The sequence below is a fragment of the Corvus brachyrhynchos genome, unplaced genomic scaffold (assembly GCF_000691975.1).
Source record: "Corvus brachyrhynchos isolate BGI_N302 unplaced genomic scaffold, ASM69197v1 scaffold61, whole genome shotgun sequence".
Taxonomy (NCBI): domain Eukaryota; kingdom Metazoa; phylum Chordata; class Aves; order Passeriformes; family Corvidae; genus Corvus; species Corvus brachyrhynchos.
The window spans coordinates 2,040,925-2,061,629 of NW_008236478.1; the positions used below are offsets into that span (position 1 = coordinate 2,040,925).

At 42.3% G+C, this 20,705-nt stretch overlaps 1 protein-coding gene across 1 annotated transcript in view; it reads left to right on the forward strand.

The window, feature by feature from the left end:
* Nucleotides 1–4,105: 4,105 nt before the first annotated feature.
* Nucleotides 4,106–20,705, forward strand: part of SEC31B (SEC31 homolog B, COPII coat complex component) — a 31,378-nt gene continuing 14,778 nt past the window's right edge. Inside the window, exons 1-15 of the mRNA XM_017725852.1 lie at nucleotides 4,106–4,194; nucleotides 6,212–6,335; nucleotides 7,135–7,330; nucleotides 8,109–8,204; nucleotides 9,285–9,425; nucleotides 9,907–10,049; nucleotides 10,289–10,388; nucleotides 12,343–12,504; nucleotides 14,364–14,516; nucleotides 15,252–15,482; nucleotides 16,882–16,956; nucleotides 17,533–17,613; nucleotides 18,543–18,651; nucleotides 19,036–19,214; nucleotides 19,866–19,992. Of these exons, the coding sequence (XP_017581341.1) occupies nucleotides 4,116–4,194; nucleotides 6,212–6,335; nucleotides 7,135–7,330; nucleotides 8,109–8,204; nucleotides 9,285–9,425; nucleotides 9,907–10,049; nucleotides 10,289–10,388; nucleotides 12,343–12,504; nucleotides 14,364–14,516; nucleotides 15,252–15,482; nucleotides 16,882–16,956; nucleotides 17,533–17,613; nucleotides 18,543–18,651; nucleotides 19,036–19,214; nucleotides 19,866–19,992 (1,996 nt within the window). The 5' untranslated portion in view covers nucleotides 4,106–4,115. The remainder of the gene's footprint in view (nucleotides 4,195–6,211; nucleotides 6,336–7,134; nucleotides 7,331–8,108; nucleotides 8,205–9,284; nucleotides 9,426–9,906; nucleotides 10,050–10,288; nucleotides 10,389–12,342; nucleotides 12,505–14,363; nucleotides 14,517–15,251; nucleotides 15,483–16,881; nucleotides 16,957–17,532; nucleotides 17,614–18,542; nucleotides 18,652–19,035; nucleotides 19,215–19,865; nucleotides 19,993–20,705) is intronic.

Below are 20,705 nucleotides of genomic sequence, written 5' to 3' on the forward strand. Positions count from 1 at the left end.
GGCCGGCAGCGGGCGGGGAACGGCCGAGGGAGCTCAGCTGTGTGACCTGGGCCGCGGAGAGGCCTCTGGCGTAGCCCAGAGCCTGTGTCTGACACCCGTGTCCGAGGTTAACGCTTTCCTCCTAGACCTTTGCTCTTTTTCACCATCCCACCGTGTAATGCTGTTGTGCAGACAAACACACGTGAGACGCGTGTGCACTGCCATCTGAGCAGCACTGTGTAGTGGGCAACAGCTTCTGAAACTGCGCAGAGCACAAGAAGTTTCTTTACATACCATGGGAGCTGTCATGGAGGAATGTGCTGAGCCCTGCCCTGCAACAACCCCGCCTTGAACACACCAGTGATTAGCTGAGATTAGCTGAGTGTCTCTGTGCTTTCTGTAATCGGGGTTTATAATAAGCACATACGAGAACAGCTTGGCTATAGGGTGTTGGGGAGCTGTGGAAGGAGGGTGTCAGAACAATGCAAGCGGAAGGGGCAGTACAGAGATTTTAAATTGACACTGGGATGTGAAAACTGTAGGGACAGTTTGTGTCTTAACCATTGTGTCATGGTTGAGGGGTGTTTTTCAGGTCTTGGGGTGGCTGCTTGTCACCCGGGTGACCTTGGACAAATCTTTTTGTTCTGCCCAAGTTTCACTTTTAGCTAACTGGGGGGAGGTCAGCCTATCAGGTCCATTGTGTGCAGTGCTGGAAGTCCAATATCAGCAGGCACTGTTCAGAGAGGAATGGTTGGGTGTCCAGAGGCAGGAGGAGGACTGGGAAAGTCAGTGGGAGGGGAATTCTGATTGACAGTATTGGGGTGGTGCAAGAGAGAGAAGGCCTCTCTAGAGTGCTATTAGGGATAATAATCATGACAGCTTTGAGGGTCAGTTAGCTCATACAACAACCATAGTCTTATTATAATGTACTGTAAAGCTGTAAGTATTTCAGGTTAGCAAAGGTGAGGAATTTTTGCCTCTAACAGCATTGTTTGCATGGTCTATTGTGATTTGGGAATTTTCACTGTTTAGCTGCCTGCTCTCCATTTCTCAGTAGTGAGGTGTGCTCTGACCTGTCAGGTTTTGCTTTGCAGCCTGTTACCCTTTAATGTCTGTGCAGGAAGCCATGGCTGGGGAAACCTTTGGGGCTGAGATGCATTAATATATTAGATCTGTAATCGGATGGATGTCTGTAGAAGAACGATGAGGAATTGTCATGATTAATTAATTAGAGGTCCCGAGAAAAGCATGAGCTTTCTTGGAAGTCTTAGATGCTATTTTGAGAGACGACAGCAGGTGGCAACCTCTCCTTAAAAATTCTATTGCGGAAGAGTTCAATGCTTGCAAGTTTTTCTCAGGCAGCTGCAGGAGTTTGCTAAAGAAGGGCTTTTTCCCCGCGTTAAGGATTATGAGTCCTCTCTTGGATCCAGACACGCACAGTGTATAGAAGGATCACTTCTCTAAAAGTAAGACTTAAATCAGGCTTTTTTATTTTCCCCTTGCAAACTCAAATCTCACTGACTTAAGAAGGAGATGCTGCTGTATCTCTGCAGATCCTCATTTGCAGTGGACGCGAACTGCTCGGATGTTCTTAAGAGATAGTGTGATACTGTGATCTTTTGGCTTCTTATGCACCCTCTGTGGGCCTTCTCAAGTGTTGGAACTACTGCTGGTGTGCCTTTAGGGCCAGGGACACAGTGAACCTGTTCAATACCTATGATCCAGCACTTCCAGTTGTTCTGTTGACATTGAGCCACTCTAAATGGAGTATTGTTTGCTTTCCTCCATTTGGGTGGGTTACCATGACCAAGACACTTTACCTTCACATTCTGTCCTGACTTAAGTTTGTGAAAAGAGAACAGTAATGATGCAGTAATTGACTTTCTTACGTAAAACACTCTATTGACAAGAGAATCCAAACAATTGATTAATACTGTTCCACACAAGTTTTGCAGCTTATCTTTATTTGCTCATTAAATGTAAATTATTTCAGCCATGCAGTCAGTCCAGCACAGAGGTAAGGAGGGGGAGCTTGTGCCATTTACCCAAGTTTGCGATGGTTGCACTCTTCACTGATTCCTTACCAGTTAATTTCCTATAGGGAAGAGGTCTCTTGGCCATTGTCTGTTAATGTTCACAGGGAAGTTGCCCTCTCAAAAGTCAAGAAACAGTGAGGTCTGAGTGTACAGCCAGCTCCTACAACTGATGGATTGTAGCTGGAGGAGGAAGAGGCAAGAAAGGGACTGGTAAGGAACATACCAGCTGTCCTGCCCTCCACACTGGTGGAGTCAGGTAGAACCTTGTGCAATAGACTGTTGCTAGCAGATTCACCTGACTTCTGGGGATATTTTCATTCCCCTCTGCCAGTGAAGGGAGAAGACCTGGACAGGGTTCCTGCAGTAGTACAGGAGACATGAGTAGGTTCTGGAAAATCTTGAGAGATGCACTGCAGAGAGAATGTGGTGGACCACTAATGAATACTCCACAAAGTGTCTACTGGAAGATTGGAAAGTAAGCTTTAGAGTTTTGTTATGGTGATGAGATGACCTTACCAACTCTGTTCCTTTGGGGCATGAAGAAATAGTTGCACTTTTTTAACTGTTCAGAGTCTGTTGGGCCTTAACTAAGTTGGGATAAGCTTAATGTGAGAATAGCAGTTGGCAGTTTGAGCTTTGGGAGACACTGCTGCAGACTAACGCTAAAAAGCATTAAATAGATTCTAGTCAATCAGCATATACTAATAGTACATGGGCGAGAGAGAGGGGATGTCCTTAACTGACTGGTGGGGGAGAAGAAACCCTAAGAAGAGGTGTAGAATTATTAGCTGGGAGGTCCAAGCCCAAGAAGTAATGCTGACCAAACTTCCCTTGTGTGGACCTCAGGAGGCCGTAGTTTCTTATAAGCCCTGCATCTGAACAGAGGGCCATGTGATGCAGGTTGTGGTTTACGCAGTGTCAAGTAACCAGGAGAGGTTAATCACAGCAAGCTGACAAGATGCAGAGGGTTTTGCTGTGCTGCCTGCTGACAGTTTTGCTTCATTCAGCATGATACCATCTGAGCGTACAGTTCTGTTTAGCTAGAGTTAAAAGACTGCAGTGCAGCCAAGCTCGAAAAGTTTAGGAACTGCTCATGAGAGTGACACCACTAGCCTGTGAATGCTATGTCCACACATCACTTACGATGCTTAGAAGGTCAGTTTGTGGTCAGCGATGGAGAGGTGCTGGGTGCTTTCTCCTCAGCAAGAATGGGATCCTATGCAGAAAAAGAATTATTTGTATTGTATTCAATTTTATTTATAATCAGTTTTGCAGCTTCCCAGCTGCCTGCTGTTGATGTTTGATTTTCAGTTAACCTGCTACATTGTTGGCCGACTAATCTCTATCTGGAGACATGGGGAAATTTTGTTCCCATTTTACAGGTGTCACTTGATCTATCCTGAGTAAATAAAAAGAATTGCTGTCAGCAGTGCTGAGATTGAAACTCCGTAGTTACTTGTGGATTACTTCTCACCTTCTACCATTTGCTGGCTCAAAGAGAAAGTCAAATCATTTTTTTCCTTTTGTTTTTCACGGGAGTAAGAACAAAGTACATTAACTGAATTGGCACATTATAGCATTGCACTTTGTTTTCTGTTGCCACGTCACTTTTCTGCTTGGAATTTAGCCTGCCCTGAGATTCCTTCTGCTCCCTTTTTGCTTATGTACGTACTGAGATTAGCTTGTTTGGAGAGAGCAACTAGTGCTAGAGCAAAATACATTTGTTTAAATTAATTTCTGCAGCTGATCTAAACCAGCCTGGACTGAAGACTTGAGTATGTTGTTTAATTTAGATCCCCTTCCTTTTTCTGAAACTCTCCTGTTATTGGGACATATGAAAAAGAGAGATATATATGAAAGAAAATATGGGGTCAGACAGTGGGATTGTAGGGGGTGTTTTTTAATGACTTCTTTAATGTCCTGATTCATTCCAGTAAAACTGTATTCACTACCTCAGGAAGTAGCAATTAACTTCATTCTTTTGAGAGCAATGTGTTCTCATCTTGGTAAGGGGAATATTTTGTTTCTGATGTGACCATTTTCATGTCAACTGTATCTCTCTGTTCTAAACTGTGTGAAATTTCTTTCAGAGTCTAGAAAATGAAGCTAAAAGAAATTGAGCGAACAGCTGTGCAGGCATGGAGTCCAGCAAACAACCACCCTATTTACCTAGCAACAGGTAAAGTTCTTCACAATTTGTGAATATTAGAATATGAATCACAGAGAAATTTTATGTAGAGTTGTATGGGTTTTAGCTTTCAACAGTTTCCACCTTGGTAGTCTCTGGAAAACTTAAAAGCAATATACCAAAAACATTACAGCTTTTATGTGTTTTTCAAGTAACTAGTAGAGGATTACTTCTATGCCCAACTTCGACATTTTAAAGGCGAGTGATTTTTCAAAGGTTGAATACATGATTTTTTTTATTTCTGATTTGTAATTAAGACTGTATGGAATCCAGTGCTGCTTGCTATTCTACATTACATACTTGCTATGCCTGTGGGGGAAAAAAAAATTAATTCAAGTAATGTTCATTTAAGGTCACTTTTATTTGTCTGTCTTCAGTCATTATCATGTGGCTTGACAATCAAATACTATAAACCTCTTCTCCCTAAAGTTGCCTGTTTTGATTAGCATTCCATTTTCAGTACTTCTGCAAAACCTTAAATTATGTTTTGTTGATTTTATTAATTAATCACTATTCTTACAGTAATTTTATTTCCTGAAGCAGAAAGTCAACCTCAGTCAGTCACCGAGTTGGCAGCAGGCAAGTTTGTCTGTGTGGAGCTGACAGCTGTGGTGGTTTTGTTGGGTTTGCATGGTAGGGCTTGGTAGCTGGGGTGGCTTCTGTAAGAAGCTGCTAGAGGCTCCCGCTGTGTCCGCTGGAGCCAATGCCAGCCAGCTTCCAGGCGGACCCACGGCTGTCTGAGCCCATCAGCGGCAGTGGGAGTGCCTCTGGGATAACACAGTAAGAGGGAGAAAAAATGCCCTATGGAACTGAAGCACAAGAGAGGAGGGAGAGTATGTGAGAGAAATAATGCTGCAGTCGCCAAGGTCCATGCAGAAGCATGGGCCGGAGGTGCTTCAGGTGCCAGAGCAGAGATCCCCCTGCAGCCCCTGGTGAAGACCTTAGTGAGGCAGGCTGTCACCCCCACAGCCCATGGAGGTCCATGGTGGAACAGCTAGACGGCTACGATCCACCATGCTAGAGCAGGTGGATGCCAAAGGATGCTGTGGCCCTGTGGAAAGCCCACGCTGGAGCAGGCTCCTGGTAGGTCCTGTCGCCCCATGGAGAGAGGAGCCCACACTGGAACAGGTTTGCTGGCAGGACTTGGGACCCTATGGGGGACTGAGGCTGGACCAATCTGTTCTGAAAGACAACCCCATGAAGGGGACCCACATTGGAGCAGTGTGTGAAGAACTGCAGCCTCTGAAGAATTCGCATTGGGGAAGTTTGTAGAGAACAAGGCCAGAGTTTTGGTTGAACCAAAGGTCTTGGCTTCAGTTTGCTTTGCATCAGAAACTGTGTTGTTTCATAATTTGTACTGCTTTTTAACAGTCCTTTGGGCACTTTCCGTGCTGTAAGCATCCCTGTGGTAACTGGGGGACTGTTTGCCTGGCAATGTCCCACTAGGCAGTGTTAAATCAACTTTTAGCTTTTATTCTGTAAGAATAAGGAGAAGGAAGGAAGCCACCAATTTGTGACTGCTAGCTGTCTGTGGGTTGCTGAGGCACGTTTAGTTGGTTAAGGTTGAACTTAGGCTGTAGAGTAGATTTAGAAGGTCTGATTAAGACATGTGGTCATGGTTGAGGAGCAGTGTGCAGAAGTACTTGGGATCATAATTGTAGCTGGATTTTATGATGTCACTGCAGTTGTAATTTAGAGAAGAACTTAATATCAAAAGCCATAGCTGCTTGGAGGAGGTACATGAGTTACATCTATCCCAAGAAAGAAAGTTATCTGTGCAACAGTAACCTTGGTGTCCAGAATCTCCTGAAGAACTTTTAATTTCTTTCGAATTTGTTGTCATAATTGTTGATTCCTTTTTCTGAGGTGTTCAGACATGTCCTGTTTTGAGCTGTTACAACACCAAGGTTGTGTGACTATGAAGAACAGGTTTTCAGTGCCTTGCTCTTTTTGTATCTTGTGCTTTTGATAAAAATACCCACTTGTGTTGCCCTTGTACTTCTACTAGGAACATCTGCCCAACAACTGGATGCATCCTTCAGTACAAATGCCACCTTGGAAATATTTGAGGTTGACTTCAGGGATCCCTCCCTGGACATGACGCAGAAAGGAACACTTCCTGCCTCAAACAGGTACTAGAGGCTCATACTGATGTATCAATCAATGAAACTGGAAAGGGTTTTCTGGTGCAAGAAAGGAGAGGAGGAGGTAATGTTTACAGCATATAAAGTGATCTTTTGAATCAATTGACCTCTCTTCAAAAATGGAACATTTTTGTTGATACAGATCTTATTGGGTATAAAAGTAGGGCAGTTGGACTGTTACAGAAATCTGAAATTACTTGTATGATAGTCAGTCAGTAGAGACATTATGTATAATGTGAAGTTGCTGGGACTAACAGTTTGCACTGAAGAGGCTATAGAGAGTGAAACTTACCTTCCAGCTTTTTAAGACAAGATGGTTTCTTAGGCTCATCAGTGTGAGTGACATTACACCCAGTGTAAAATACAGCCGTGATTTCTAACTAGTGGATTTTAAAGGGTGTTAGCATATATTTCAGATAACAGCTCTGGAAATGATGGCACATAGATCTCTTAACTAATTTTCAATAAAGTGTAGGCTAGAGGATTTCACCCACCAAATCCCATGTGAGGTCCTAACAGTTTTAAACAAACAATGAAACAGCCAAAAAAATAGAGACAACCTCTTCCTTTTTAAGTTCCCTTTAAAAGTCTTGGGAAGGAAGCTCATTTCCTTTTTTTGCATGCAAGAGCCACAGTCCTCTTAAAAGGGAGATGATTGTTTAAAGTGCAGACTGATGGATATGTTTGATAGGTTGAAACATGGATGTGAGTTTTGGTAATGAGGAGGGTGTCTTGCTTTCCACCAAAAATCGTGGCTTATGCCAGCTTTATTTTCTTCTTTTTTTAGATTTCATAAGCTGATCTGGGGGAACTTTGGAAATGGGGCTCTGGAGTCTTCTGGAGTGCTCATTGGTGGAGGGGATAACGGAGTCCTGACAATGTACAGTGTGCACCGCATCTTGACTTCAAAGAGCGACCCTGTCATTGGGCAGACAGAGAAGCATTCCGGTCCTGTTCGAGCCCTTGACTTCAACCCTTTCCAGGTGTGTAACATTAAGATACCAAAGGAAAGTTAGCCTCTGTGTTAGAAAATACGTTCCTTTGTGCATAGAGATTTATAAATTGACAGAATAATTTTTAAATTTAGAGGCATGGTAGTTGTGGCACAAAGCTGGTTTGAGACTCAGATTTGGGTTCTGTTCGCAGCTTTGCCACTGAATTCCCCTGTCATCTTGTTCAAATCTCTTACCTCTCTATAAAAACATGTCCTGTAATATTGTTGTATGTTAAACCATTGTTCTTTTGAAATTAGAGCTTCTATTTTTTTCATTTGTTCAGTTGGTATTTAATTCAGTGGGTCTCTGATCACACTTGAAGGGACTGCAACATAAACGAGGAGTGAACAGACCATGGTTCTTGTGGTAGCACAAAGGCAAATGGAAAATTGTCTGCAGTCAGTTGTGAGAAACCTGCATCTTCTCAGAAGAAATGTCCTTGGTGCCAGGATGCAGGGCAAAGGCTCAGCTGGCCAGAGATGGTGGCTTCCAGGCCTGCAGCAGAATTCCATCAGATTAACAGCAGCCACCTGAACAAAACAAACAAATTTTAAATGTGTCCGTACTATGCCACAGTGGAAGGCATGCAAGCCAGAGACATGCTTGGTTTATAATCCAGTTAGTACCTTTATACTTGCCAGTGGCTGTGAAATACAGCTCTCATCTCACTTTGGAAGATTTTGGGGTTTTTGCTTCCACTTATTTTTAAGAAATCTGTACTTTTCCCTTGTGAGCAGGAATCTCAGCTGAGCTTTTCCTTTTACAGAGTAATCTCTTGGCTTCCGGAGCCAATGATTCTGAAATTTTCATCTGGGACTTGAATAATTTCAGTGTGCCTATGACTCCAGGGACTAAATCCCAGGTAAACAAGCTTTTCCTCTGGGCAATACTCCTGCAGTTTTGTATCTCAGTAGGCAAGACAAAAAGATGTGTGTGGACACATACCAGCCTAGTCAGTGTGTGAAAGGGGAATGACTTTGATGCCTGTCAGCAGAAAGATGAATCAGAAGAGACTGATTGGTTTCATGCTTGGGGGTGGAAGAACTGCTGTAAAGGGGAGGTAGGCTGGCAAGTTCTGGAAGGATGCGCTTTGCATGGATGGGTAAGCTCTTTGTGGATTTGAATCGAGTAACTGACCAGTTTTATCTTGTGATCCAGCTGGGGCATGTATGATGGATTAAGAAGGTTTATTGGACCTTCTCTGAAGAATGAATTTTTTTCAGGCTTCAGCTGAGGCTTTTCATACCTCATGAAAGTCATATCCCTAGCAGAGCCAGCAAGCCATTAAACGCATCTTGGCTATTGCTCCCAGATAATGTTTCCAGAGTTTGAAGAGGAAGAAGTTTCTGATCTTCTGATGCTTATTATATTATTCAGGGCAATCAACTCCTGAAAGTAGAAAAATCATAGTAAACTTGGCTAAAAGCAGGCCAGGATTTTCCTCCATTAAGTCTCTTGTTTGTTTCCTTGCCTATCTCCTGCATTGCAGTAGATACAGTAACAGCAATTAGCCATGAATACTTCATCGTTTTCCATCTCACTGCACTCCTGAAATGTTGCACAAGGTCATCTTTCCATTTAAGTTCCTCTAAGAAGTTGGGGTAGAAACATACATATATGCTCAGCTGCAGTTCTCTCTGGAGTGATTTATAACACATTTGGCCGATGTAGAATCCAGTACCTGCTTCTAAAATGCAAAGGTACTTTTCCAGGTGACATTCCCTCATAGAATTTTACTGTTCACTGTACTCTGAGTAAAGGACTTTCCCATGTCTTTCTGGTCAGTGCTGCTGGTATTTCCAGTTAGTTGATCAGCAGTTGAAGAGAGAAATCTATGTATCAACAAATCTCTAATCCCTTAGTTAAGCTAGTGGCAGACTCCTGTGATTGATGTTCCCTCAGCTTGGAAATAATGGACATGTGGCCTTTCCTGTCTTGGCAGCCTCATGAGGACGTCAGTGTGGTGTCCTGGAATCGGCAGGTGCAGCATATCCTGTCCTCTGCTCACCCCAGTGGCAAGGCTGTGGTTTGGGACCTCAGGAAGAATGAGCCCATCATCAAAGTTAGTGACCACAGCAACAGAGTGAGTGGAAAAAAGCCTGCATTTCTAACTACCTTAAAACATGCCACATGTGACTACAAAGCAGTTGCACAGACTCTTGGCATAAGGGGTTTTATTCTAGGAGCTGTTGGAACTAGTTCTCTTGGAGCTGTAGGACCTCATTTTATTCTTTCTCTAATGAAATGGGGCAACAAGATCCCTTACTTTTCCTAAAATTCAGGCACTTTTGCATTCAGTTTCAGTGTTCACAACTCATATATGAGAAGCTTCCCAGCTTTCTTCCTAGGTCAGCTTTGGACTTTGACTTCTGTGTGGTTAGTGGGGTTTTTTTTGCTGTATAGAGAAGGTAGAAATACTTGCTGCCTGGAGCAAGACATTGCTAGACTTGGTTTATGTCAGGCATTCAAGGCAAGTTCAGTACAGAATGACATGGCTCTGTGCCATTTGTGCTTTTGGCAGCTTGCTTTGCTGAATTTTCAGCCTGTGCTATTTTTGTCCCTAGATGCATTGCTCAGGAATGGCCTGGCATCCAGAAGTTGCAACCCAGCTAGTCCTTTCCTCTGAGGATGACCGTTTGCCAGTGATCCAAATATGGGACTTACGCTTCGCTACCTCTCCTCTTAGCCAGCTGGAAGGGCACACCAGGTGAGGACTTGCGTGTTGTGTTGCATCTTTTCAGGTCAGATATCTGGGAGACTGGACCTGGGGGGGGAAGTATGATTTTCTCCTTGGTCTGCTTTCTTTCCCAGATGAATCTGGTTGAAGGTAGAGATGAGAACTAGCATTTCTGAGCCTGAGTGCGGGTGCATGGTGCTTTCTTAGTGACTGGGTGACAGAGTTGTCTGTACAGGAAATACGACTGATTTCTTTCTGATCTATTTTAGGGGAGTTCTCTCTGTTTCTTGGTGCCAGGCTGACCCTGAACTGCTGTTGAGTAGTGCCAAAGACAACCGAATCTTGTGCTGGAACCCAAGTATGGGGGAGGTACGTAACCACAGCTAGCAGTACACATGGTATACTTTATAGAGTTGTGTGCTTTGCTGTGTGTTTGTGTCCTTCCCTGTATTCTTGTGGAGTGTCAATGTAATTCCCTCAAGCATGTCTTCTGCACTCTTTCTGTCTGGAGTGAATGAGTGTTGTCCATATCCAGGCTGAAATCGGTTTTCATTGAGTCTAGAGATCATAGAGGGAAGAAAACATTAATTTAAGATTTAGTTTCAACTATTTATGATTACTCTTGCTGTGCTCATACTTTAGTGTTCTCTGTTTCCATGTGTTTCTTCTTTTTCCTTTTCCTAGAGTAGTAAGTTCTTTTGGGAGGAAATTTGAAGGAGAACAAGTTAGAGAGGGTCACTGAGAAGCCAACAATGTAGCTAAATAATGTGTGTAAACTTTGTTTACAGTAAAATGGTTTCACAGGTATGTGCTTACCTAGTCACACATCTGAGAATTACCATACTTAGTATAGTTAGGTATCACCTGAATTAAACTGGGCTTTTAAAAAAATTTTTATGCACACCCATTCATTCAATGCTGAGTTCGTGGGTAAAACTGAACTTTGGACAGTGCAGTTGATCTTGATGATAGCATGGGGAAAGTACTCTAACAATACTGAACAAAGTCCAGCTGGGATCCCCAGGCTAGATTCATTTCATAGGACAATATCCTCAGCTGACCACTTTTGCCTTGGAGGCAAGGAAAAAAATGAATCAATTTTCCTAAAATGCATGAAATGCTGCCGTTTTAGTTTCATGGGATTTGATGTTCACTTTGTCTAGATCTCTAGTGGTTAGAAGACAATCAGACTCTAAAATGTTCCTGATGCCTAATTTTTACAAAAGTATTTTCACTGTCTTTTAACGGAAAAGTTAAAAAAAAAAAATTAGTGTGGCTGACTAATCTTTGTGCATGCTGCTGTAGATTTCCAGAGTCCAAATTCAAATTAGACTTTCACGTATAAATGATTGTTAGGGGGCTCTTTTTGACTTGGTACCAATGAACAGCAAATTTTCAGGTGAAAAAGCTGGGAAGGTTTGCAGTATTAAGGATTAGTACAGTTATACACAATGGCTGATCTTATAAGTTTGAGGGAAGTACTGGTTTCTTTGGGTTTGGGCAATGTTTGGTTTTTTGGGATTTGTTTGTTAGTTTTTCTATTTGGCAATGTAGATTTTAATATAAGCAAATTACATTAATTTGCTTGTACCTGGAAAAGAAAATACAGATCATGTTCCCACAGAAAACAAAGTTGTGATTGTCTGTGCTTTGTTCCTATAAACCGTAAAGGAGATATATTTATTTTACAAACCAGAGGTTTAAAGTCAAGGCTGCATTAGTGAGTTGCCCAACATCAGGCAGGAAGTCTGTGACTGGGCCATGAATTGAACTTTGGGTTTTTGAGTGCTGAACCATAAACTTGTTGGCTGCAATGTCCTTCGTAGTTCATGTGCAGCTATTACATTCCTCTCTTCTTGTTCTTTTTTTTTTTTCTTTAGGCTCTTTATTTTCCTTGTCACATTTGTTACTCCACACTATTCTTTCTGTTTATGTGTTCTTGCTCTTGACACATTCTTGCCTCTTGAGTTCTGGTTTTATTGTATTGTGTTCTGGTGTCTCTCCTTTGGTTAACAGCAAATGTGACAATGCTCTAGTACTCTGATTCAGCAGTATTTGGGAAGCAGAGCAAAAGTGACTTCTTGCTTTTGGATTTTGTTCTACAGTCAGAATCCAGTTTTTCATGAGCTTTCTGTGACTTCCAACTGTTTGGACTCAATGTGCTATAATTTGGTTGCAAATGCACCCTTCAAGAAGCAAAAATAAGAGATTTGTATGGAATGGTGACATGTAAATAAAGTGATGTGCTTGCTGTGGGCAAGTAATTCGGGGAAAGCAGGAGGCTGTTAGTGTTGTGCTTCTGTCTTCTCTCTTTCTATGATAGGTGGTGTATGAGTTGCCCATTCGGAGTCAGTGGTGCTTTGATGTCCAGTGGTGTCCTAGGAATCCTTCGGTCTTCTCTGCTGCCACTTTCGATGGGTGGATCAACGTTTATTCTGTTATGGGTGGGAACTTGGAAGCTCAGCAGAGGACGCAGGCTGACAAGGTGAAGTCCTGTGACCGTGTTACACCTTGACAGACTGGCAGTTTCTCCCGTGACTGCTCAGAGTGGTAGAGGCACACGTGTGTAACAGTGTGATTTTTAAGCAATGCAATCTGTCCCATGCACCAGGACCTATGGTTGTATGGTGTGGGAACCGGAAGCTACCTGTGTGGGAGCTTAATAATCCCACCAAATCCCAAAGGTGACCACATGGCCTCTGACAAAGTGTGTAAAGAGAACCAAGATCAAGTGCAGTTGTGATGTTAAGATCTATTTTATTGTTATTACCGTTAGACTAAAATTAAAGCAGCACACAAGTTTTTCTTGTCATTAAGTTAACATTAAATACATTGATACTAATTAATAGGATGCATTATTCTTCATTACTTTAGAAGATAATTTTATAAAGTGGCTTGCAAACAACTATTAGCAATTTTCCTCAAGTGTGTTGACTACAACTTGGAGCATGTTAATATTTTTGATACTGAAACCCATTACTTAGTCAATGAATAGATGAGCAAACTCTGAACAGATTAAATGTCACTACTGTCTAAAATTTTAGTTTTAATCTTGTGTCTGGTCTTTTAATTCCCTCCCTCTGTCCCAGCCAACAAATGCCTTACAATACAGGTTTTAAGAGAATACGTATGAGCTGGCTTAAGTGTTATTTATATAGTCATTTACAGCTGACTGAGTTTAGTTTCATAGGATTTGCAAGAGACCGAAAATACTTTATCAAGCAACAGCTGTGGGAGATTAAGGATTTATTTAACCCATGGAGAATTTTCTTTATCTGTGTTCTTTATGTGCATGCACCGCACTTCCACTGTTCAAAACTGGGGAACAGTAGTGTCAAATAATTCCTGCATAAATTGAATAACAAGCTAGAACACAAGCAGAAGGAGATAATGACAGTTACGGTGGCAGGGAGTTTGTGACCAAGAGTTCTCTCTCTTACAAATTCAGTAGTCTCAGGACAGAAACTCTGTTGCAGGCCTGGTTGTGTATATTTATTTCTTTAAGGTTTAGGATGTTTGATTTGTTGGATATAAGCTGTTCTTCAAGAAATATTCTTTCTTTGGAATTGATTTCCCCTGAAGAAAGACAAAACATTGCCTGTGATTCTAAGGTTTGGCAACCTTAGCTTGATCAGGCTGATGTTGCTTCCTTTTGGGTGTGCTAGTTAGCTGAATTTTAAGGTTATTTCCTATGGCCCAGTCAAACTTGAGCAGGATTATCTTTAGCAAACAACAAATCTCTGTGAACGATGTTAAAAATGAAAAGTGCTTGTGAACAGCATTGTGCCTATGTTCACTGACTCCCTATATGTAGAAATCTGGCTCAGGGGCCACTTTTGACTCTTGTCGAGACAAGAAAGTTTTATTTCGTCAGTCTCATCTAAGCTATAAAAGCTTGAGACAGTCCTTGAAACGAACCCATTTGAAAGACTCCAGCAACAAAAAGGGAGTCAGAATTCCTTTGTAAGAAAAACAAGAAATAAGTTGGACAACTTTTGACCATATGTTGTCATTATCTTGCATAAAACAAGTAATTTTGCAACTGCTATGTTTGAGCTGGGTGCTAGGCCTAGCAGTGTTTGTTAGGAAATTTGCATCTTGCTAAGGAAAAATTACTTGAAAATCTCTTAGGGTAAAAAATTCCTTGAGAAATGTTTTCTGGAACTGTTTTGAAATGCCATTTCTCTTGCATCGGGGCTTGGTGTTATTCCAGAAGGAGGTGCTGTATTAGCCTCGTTCTTCATCAGTGTGGAAAGTAACTAATTCCTAAGCAATGTTTTTTTGTGCTTACTCCATACAGAAAGGAATTGAATTATATTTCTTCCTATTTTCATCTGATTCTAGATCTCTTCCTCCTTCAACAACCTGGATCCCTTTGGCACAGGACAGAGCCTTCCTCCTCTGCAGGTGCCAGAGCAAGTAACTCAGACTACCTTGATTCCACCATTAAAAAAGCCACCCAAGTGGATTCGCAGACCTGTGGGGGTTTCATTTGCCGTAAGTGAATGGAGCATCCTTAGCTGAAAATGCAATCGATGTGTTGTCATGTGACACAATCCTTTTCTTTCACTGGAGAAACCTGTTGCTAGTTGGTTTAATGCCTGTTTAAGGTGCATTGTGGTGTCCCATGAAGTGAATTTTGTTTACTCTCTACATTCAGGTATATTTCCAACAAGAAAGAGTCCTGTAGCAGAGAATGGGAGATTATAAGTAGGAGTTAACAAATCTAAGAAAAATTCATAAAAGCTGTCCTTGTAGGCTGGCATGCATTCCCATTCTTTCCTCTCTGTCTCCTTCCTATCCAGGCATTTAATTTTCTTCACATCCTTGCTCCTAGATTGTAAGGCTGAATTGTTCTTTTAGCCTGTTGCTTGACTTGTTCTCTGTCTGTCTAGTGCCTGCTCTTCACCTGATAGTTTTTATCATTGCAGTCTGCCTCTCCATGTAACGGAAGAACTAACAGTTCCAAATGGTACTTTTTCCTCTGTGCCTCTCTGGCATTCACAATTGGCTAGGCCTTACTGGATCTGCACAAGCGTCAAGTTTATCAGTGTTCAGCTGAAGGGCTTGTACTGTGAACTCCCTCAATGTTCATACCGTCCATACACACTAAACTCTTGGGTTCCTTGTGATCACTGCTGGAGCTTGGGTCTGCCTTGCTAAATGAAGAACTGAGTAGCTTTTACCTTTGTTTATAAGAATACTTACTGTGTCTCCCTCTGTTATTCTCAGTTTGGAGGAAAACTGATTACCTTTGGTCTTACCAAAGCTCCTGGACAGCAAATGCAGCAGACTTACCCACACCAGGTATTCATCAGTCAAGTCACTACTGAAACTGAATTCCTACTCCGATCCAAAGAACTGCAGATGGCCTTGCAGTCAGGGAACCTCCTTGATTACTGCCAGGGCAAGATCCAGACAGCCAAGCTGCCATTTGATGAGAACCTTTGGAACTTCTTGAAGGTAGGATGGCTGTGGTGAAATACAGAGGTCAGTTCTTTTATGGTCCTGGGGTGGAATATGGTCCTCTCTAGCCATTTATATTTCTGTTCTTCAAAATATAAAATGGAATTGAATGAATAGACTAGCTACTTATCTAAAGAAAGTTGAGGTCTTGGAGGTTGTCTCGGTTTTCATTAGGAGTGGATTTGTTTGGGCTTCCTGAAACAGGATGTTTTCATCTCAACACACTGCCAAGCTGTATCTGCCTGCTACCTGTGGAGCTGTACATTACTATTTTTCAAGGTGAAGTCCAAATGGGCATTGAGATACCCCAGAACAAGGGAGAGAGCTGTGGTGGCATGAGGACTGACTAGCCTTCATGGACAATTTGGTAATGTGAGAGTTTGGTAATAAGAGGTGGTCGTCCTTCTGAAGAGGCAAGGCTTAGTCTTGGCAGGGGTGTACAGACACTCATAGCAGACTGTGTGGAGGGCAAAATACTGGGATCTTTTCCATAGTATTATATTTGCATAGAGAATCTTGAATAGGATGGCCAGCTGTTAGTCTAGGTGGTGACAGTGGTCTCCATTGCCACAATGTCTTCAGTTGCATCAAATGAGACACATCAAACTGTCATTTTTAGTCACTTTTTATAATCCATCTGGTGTATGGTCCCAAGAGACCACTCCAGCACTAAAAGGATCTATTACAATTGATTGTCTTAAAGTACAAACCAGGCTTCTGTACAAGAAGTGTCCTGCAGCACCATTCCTGCCTCTGCAGGAACAGTTTCTGAAATGGACTGTTTACAAGTATCTTATCCATGTACAGTTTGATCATTTGTGTAGTAGGAGCAGCATGGGACTTGACTGAGACAGGCAGATTCTCCTTGCAGAATGCTAATCATGCATTAAAGCATATAAATAGTGCCTATCAATTAGGCTATGTGCAGCCTGTGGGAATTTTTTGGATAGTCTGAAATCCTCATCCAGGGAGCTTCTGTAACAGTTAACTAATTCTTGTGAGGCCAGCTAGCAATTCAGGCAACCACCTTGTCTCAGTTTCATCCAGACTCAAATCAGTCAATTTTCTCAATGAAGAGATTAGCTTGGCTGTTCCTAAACTATCCAGGGAATTGATGACCAAGGGCACTGGGCAGGTTACAGTCATGGTCTTGATACACAATTGTATCTCAGTTGTAACTGTGGCAAACTTGAGTTTTGCCCTTTTATTGTGATTATAACTTAAATTCTGTAAATGTTCCCACAATAGTCATTAGGTGGACTTTTCATAGTTGAGTTCTTTATCTATAAGCTGAGCTCTAAACTTTGCTGCTGCCAGCAGGAGCTAACTATTGTCAATGTGTAGATGTCCATGATTTTACATGTTTTTTATCTTTTTAATATCCATTGGGACTCAGGTGAATTTGGAGCAGGACTCCAGGATTAAACTTCTCAAGCTGCTGGGCTACAGTAAAGAGGATCTGCAAAAAAAGGTAAGGGGTATTTCCAATAGAGAGAAACCTTTACATGACTAAAGCTACCGCAGGAGAGTTTGTAGGGTCCCAACTGGAACTGAGCAAGTGATCTCATAGCACATGAAAGACCAAACTGTATGAAATTTCAGCTGGGACTCATGTGAAGTATACCCCACTAAAAAGCAAATGCAAGCACTTGTAAGGGTGTAACTGTAGGTGTAATGAATCAAACCAAAGGGGTCTTGAGCCCATTTATCTTTTTTTCGGTTGTTGGTGCACTGGGAAATGTTTAACAACAGTGCAGTTGTGAGAGCTTCTTTTAGCATTCAGCTCTCTGCATCTCAGGAGATTCCTTAACCGGGAAGAAGGTGACAGGTGGAGACAGTCTGGCATAACACTGATGGATGCTTTGAAAGGAATAAATAGCCACTGATAGGCAGCCAGCCAGGAATAGGGTGAGGTGGAAGTTTTCCAACAGGTGAAAGAGCTGGGAGAATTGCTTCTGGGACTTGGCAGTTTCTTGGTAGTTTTGCTGTCCAGGTGCTTACTTTGATAGAGACTTAGATACTTTGTGTGTGTCTGTTACTTTTCTAGATTGCCTCATGTTTGAGTAACGGGATCCCAGATAAACAGCCTCGTCCTGAGGCAGATGGTACAAATGCTGCACCAGATCAGGTATGTCCTGTACCTCTTGCCAGCCTGGGAGAGCAGAGGAGGGCAGAATGAACTGCAAGGTCTAATTCCAACCGCAACTTATTGGGCTCAATGCCGGCATTGCAGAGGGCAGTTCACAGGCCTGTCAGACCCTCACAGGGTCAGACTAAATGATTATAACTTTCCCTTCTGGCTTTAAAACTAATCCATGAACAAGGAAGAAGGACTCCTGGCTGTTATTCCTGGAAGAAGGCTTGCTTCTGTGTTGATTTCTTCAGTGGTAGAATTAGCCTCACCGCAGCTTAACTTCATGCTACTGTTCTGGATTTCCTCTGTGAAGCTTCTGCTGTGGTATTTCTTTCCTTTTCACCTCTATCCTCTGAAATGTATTTTCACATAATTTTGGGATGTCCATCTTCAGATGCCTTCCAGCGCCTGGTACACTGTACATTTTTCTCCTCTGAGGTATCTAAAACTTATGTCCTCTGATTAGTAATCTTCTTCACAAGCCTCAAACACTGGCTGAGATACTTTAGGAGTAGCAATTGTGTCCTGCATTTCAGTAGAGCACCAGGCATGGCTGTGATCCAACCTGTTATTTATAGATTTTACTTGTTGGTCTTGTCTCTGTTCCCTCCAAAATAGTTCAGCTTGCTCAGGGGCTGATGGTTGAGCTGATGAATGCTGCCCAGCAGTGCTGTTGGCATTGCAGGTCTTGCACCATCATTCTCCTAAGCTTTGTTAGTTGCAGCACTGCTCTTGTTACTGCCCTTGTGAAACTGTGCAGATTGATAGCGCAGTGACAGGAGTTTCCAAATTGAAATTAGATTTGTATGAGCATGCACAACGAAATGGAGAGCAGCCCTGTCCCACTCTGTGATCCACTAAACTGTTTTGGGTAGGATCTGTGTCTGCAGTGAATGAAATAAGTTCTTGCACTTTTTGCACAGCTTTTGATGAATTCCAGCGATGATGTAGCTGCTGTTTCTTCCTCTTCAGCCTTTTTTGATAACCTCATCCCACAGAATATGAGCACATTGGAGATTCCTGTCACAGAAGGTACGTTACATGAAGAGTATTTCTGCCCTCTTAGGAAAAGGGGAGAGGAGAGAGAACCAGAAAATTAAGGGGGACCAGGAAGAATCTAGTTCACTCCAGCAGACGGATACTTTTAAAACACATGACCCCTTCAAGTGTCATGCAGCATATCTCATTGAGCAGAGAAATACTTTTCCCAGATAAGAGACCCATTAAAAATACAGAAGAATCTTCTAGATGATGGAAGACTTAGAGTCAAGTCAGTGGGTTTTTTTGGGTCTCCAAATTTTCCTTTAGCTGGGCTTTTAGCTGTTACTGCTTTTTACTGCCTGCTCTTTAAAACAAGCATCATCAGTGCACCTGAGTGATAACCCTTTGGGTTGACTCTACTTATCACTTCTGTAGATACAGATGGACTCATCAGCCAAGCCCTTCTGTTGGGGAATTTTGAGGGTGCAGTGGAGCTGTGCATGCGAGCAGAGCGCTTTGCTGATGCCATCATTTTAGCTATAGCTGGTGGGGAGAACCTCCTAAAGGAAACCCAGAAGCGCTACTTTGCCAAGCGGAAAACAAATCTCTCTGTGGTAAGCGATGGTTTTGTGTGTACACTGAGCAGGGGAAGGTGTCCACTGTCCTGGCAAATTTTTCTCTGAATATATGTGGAAATGCTTTTTCCATAATGCAGGAAGTAGAATGTCAGCAGAATCTGGGTGTTTCCTATCATGGGACATTTACTCTAATATCGTGGTAGTTTTATGACAACTTTATGTTGTCTACATAGTGTGTCTGTGTTCTCTGTCCTTTTTTTTTTAATGGTTTCTGTCTCAGCTTCTCGTGCTTGTAACGTGTGGTGCATACTGCTCCTTTACAGCTCAACTAGGAAGTTCCTAGCTTATTAATTTATGAATGAAAGTGTAACAGAGGTTGGGATATCTTAACACTGTGTTCCAGTTACTGATACCAGCTGCTCTGAAACAAGATATGTGTTAGATCTTTAGTCTTGTCTAGTATGGGTGTTTCTATATTCTTTGAAGTGCTTTGTTGGGCATTTTTACTTTCCTTAGAGGCATCAGGTTCCAATTACTGTTAACACAGGGATGCTGAGATTGTTGGACCTTAATGTACAGTGAGGTAGTTGCTGCATAGTGGGAAGTGTGTTTGAAAGTGAGCTGTTGCTTAGGCTGTGAGCTTATCTTTGTCTTCAGTGGTTGACAGGCCTTCTGCTTCCCTTACAGCTGCTTTCCTGCATTGTGCAGCAGAACTGGCAAGATATTGTTTGCACGTGTGATCTACAGAGCTGGAAGGAGGCACTGGCCATCTTGTTAACATACTCAAAGCATGAAGACTACACTCAGCTCTGTGGTATGAAGTGTAATATGTTTTGATACAATTTCCCTTGCAGGGGGTTCCTCTGGACTGCTTACAGAAAGAAGTGGATAGAGTTAAGAAAGGAAAGCACTTCTTACCCATTACAGCTACCTGGAACTTAAATAAGTGTGGACTGTTGAGTCAGGAGAATGATAGATGCACACTGTAGCTGAGAATCATGGTGTGAAGTTACATATGTGGGTATTTCCTGTGCCCACTAGGAGTAGCATGGAAAAAAACAGGATAGATGCTATCGCTAAGCTGAGACATGAAGAAAGTGATTTTTATTCCATAGAGAAAGGTATTTCCTTTACAGTAAAAGGTCCAGTGGGCTTCACTCCATCTAAAACAGGTTTGAGCACCCTACTATTGCCTGGAGATTCCCACACCTGTTTCGGAAATTCAAAAAAAAAAAAAAGGTGTTGGACCTTTTCACTGAATTCATCTGTCCTTTCTTTCTTTTATGTGTTGGGCAGACATACAAAAATTGGTAGATGTAGGAAAGGTACTTTTTTTTCAACCAAGTTGGCTTTGGGGTTCCTTCCTGATGCCCATTTCTGTGTTATCCAGCAGTTATGCAATGGAGCTGGTGAAGGGTCTAGATCCCAAGTCTTATGAGGAGCAGCTGAGGGAGCTGGGGTTGTTTAGCATGGAGAAAAGGAGGTTTGGAGTGACCTTACTGCTTTCTATAACTACCCAAAAGGAGG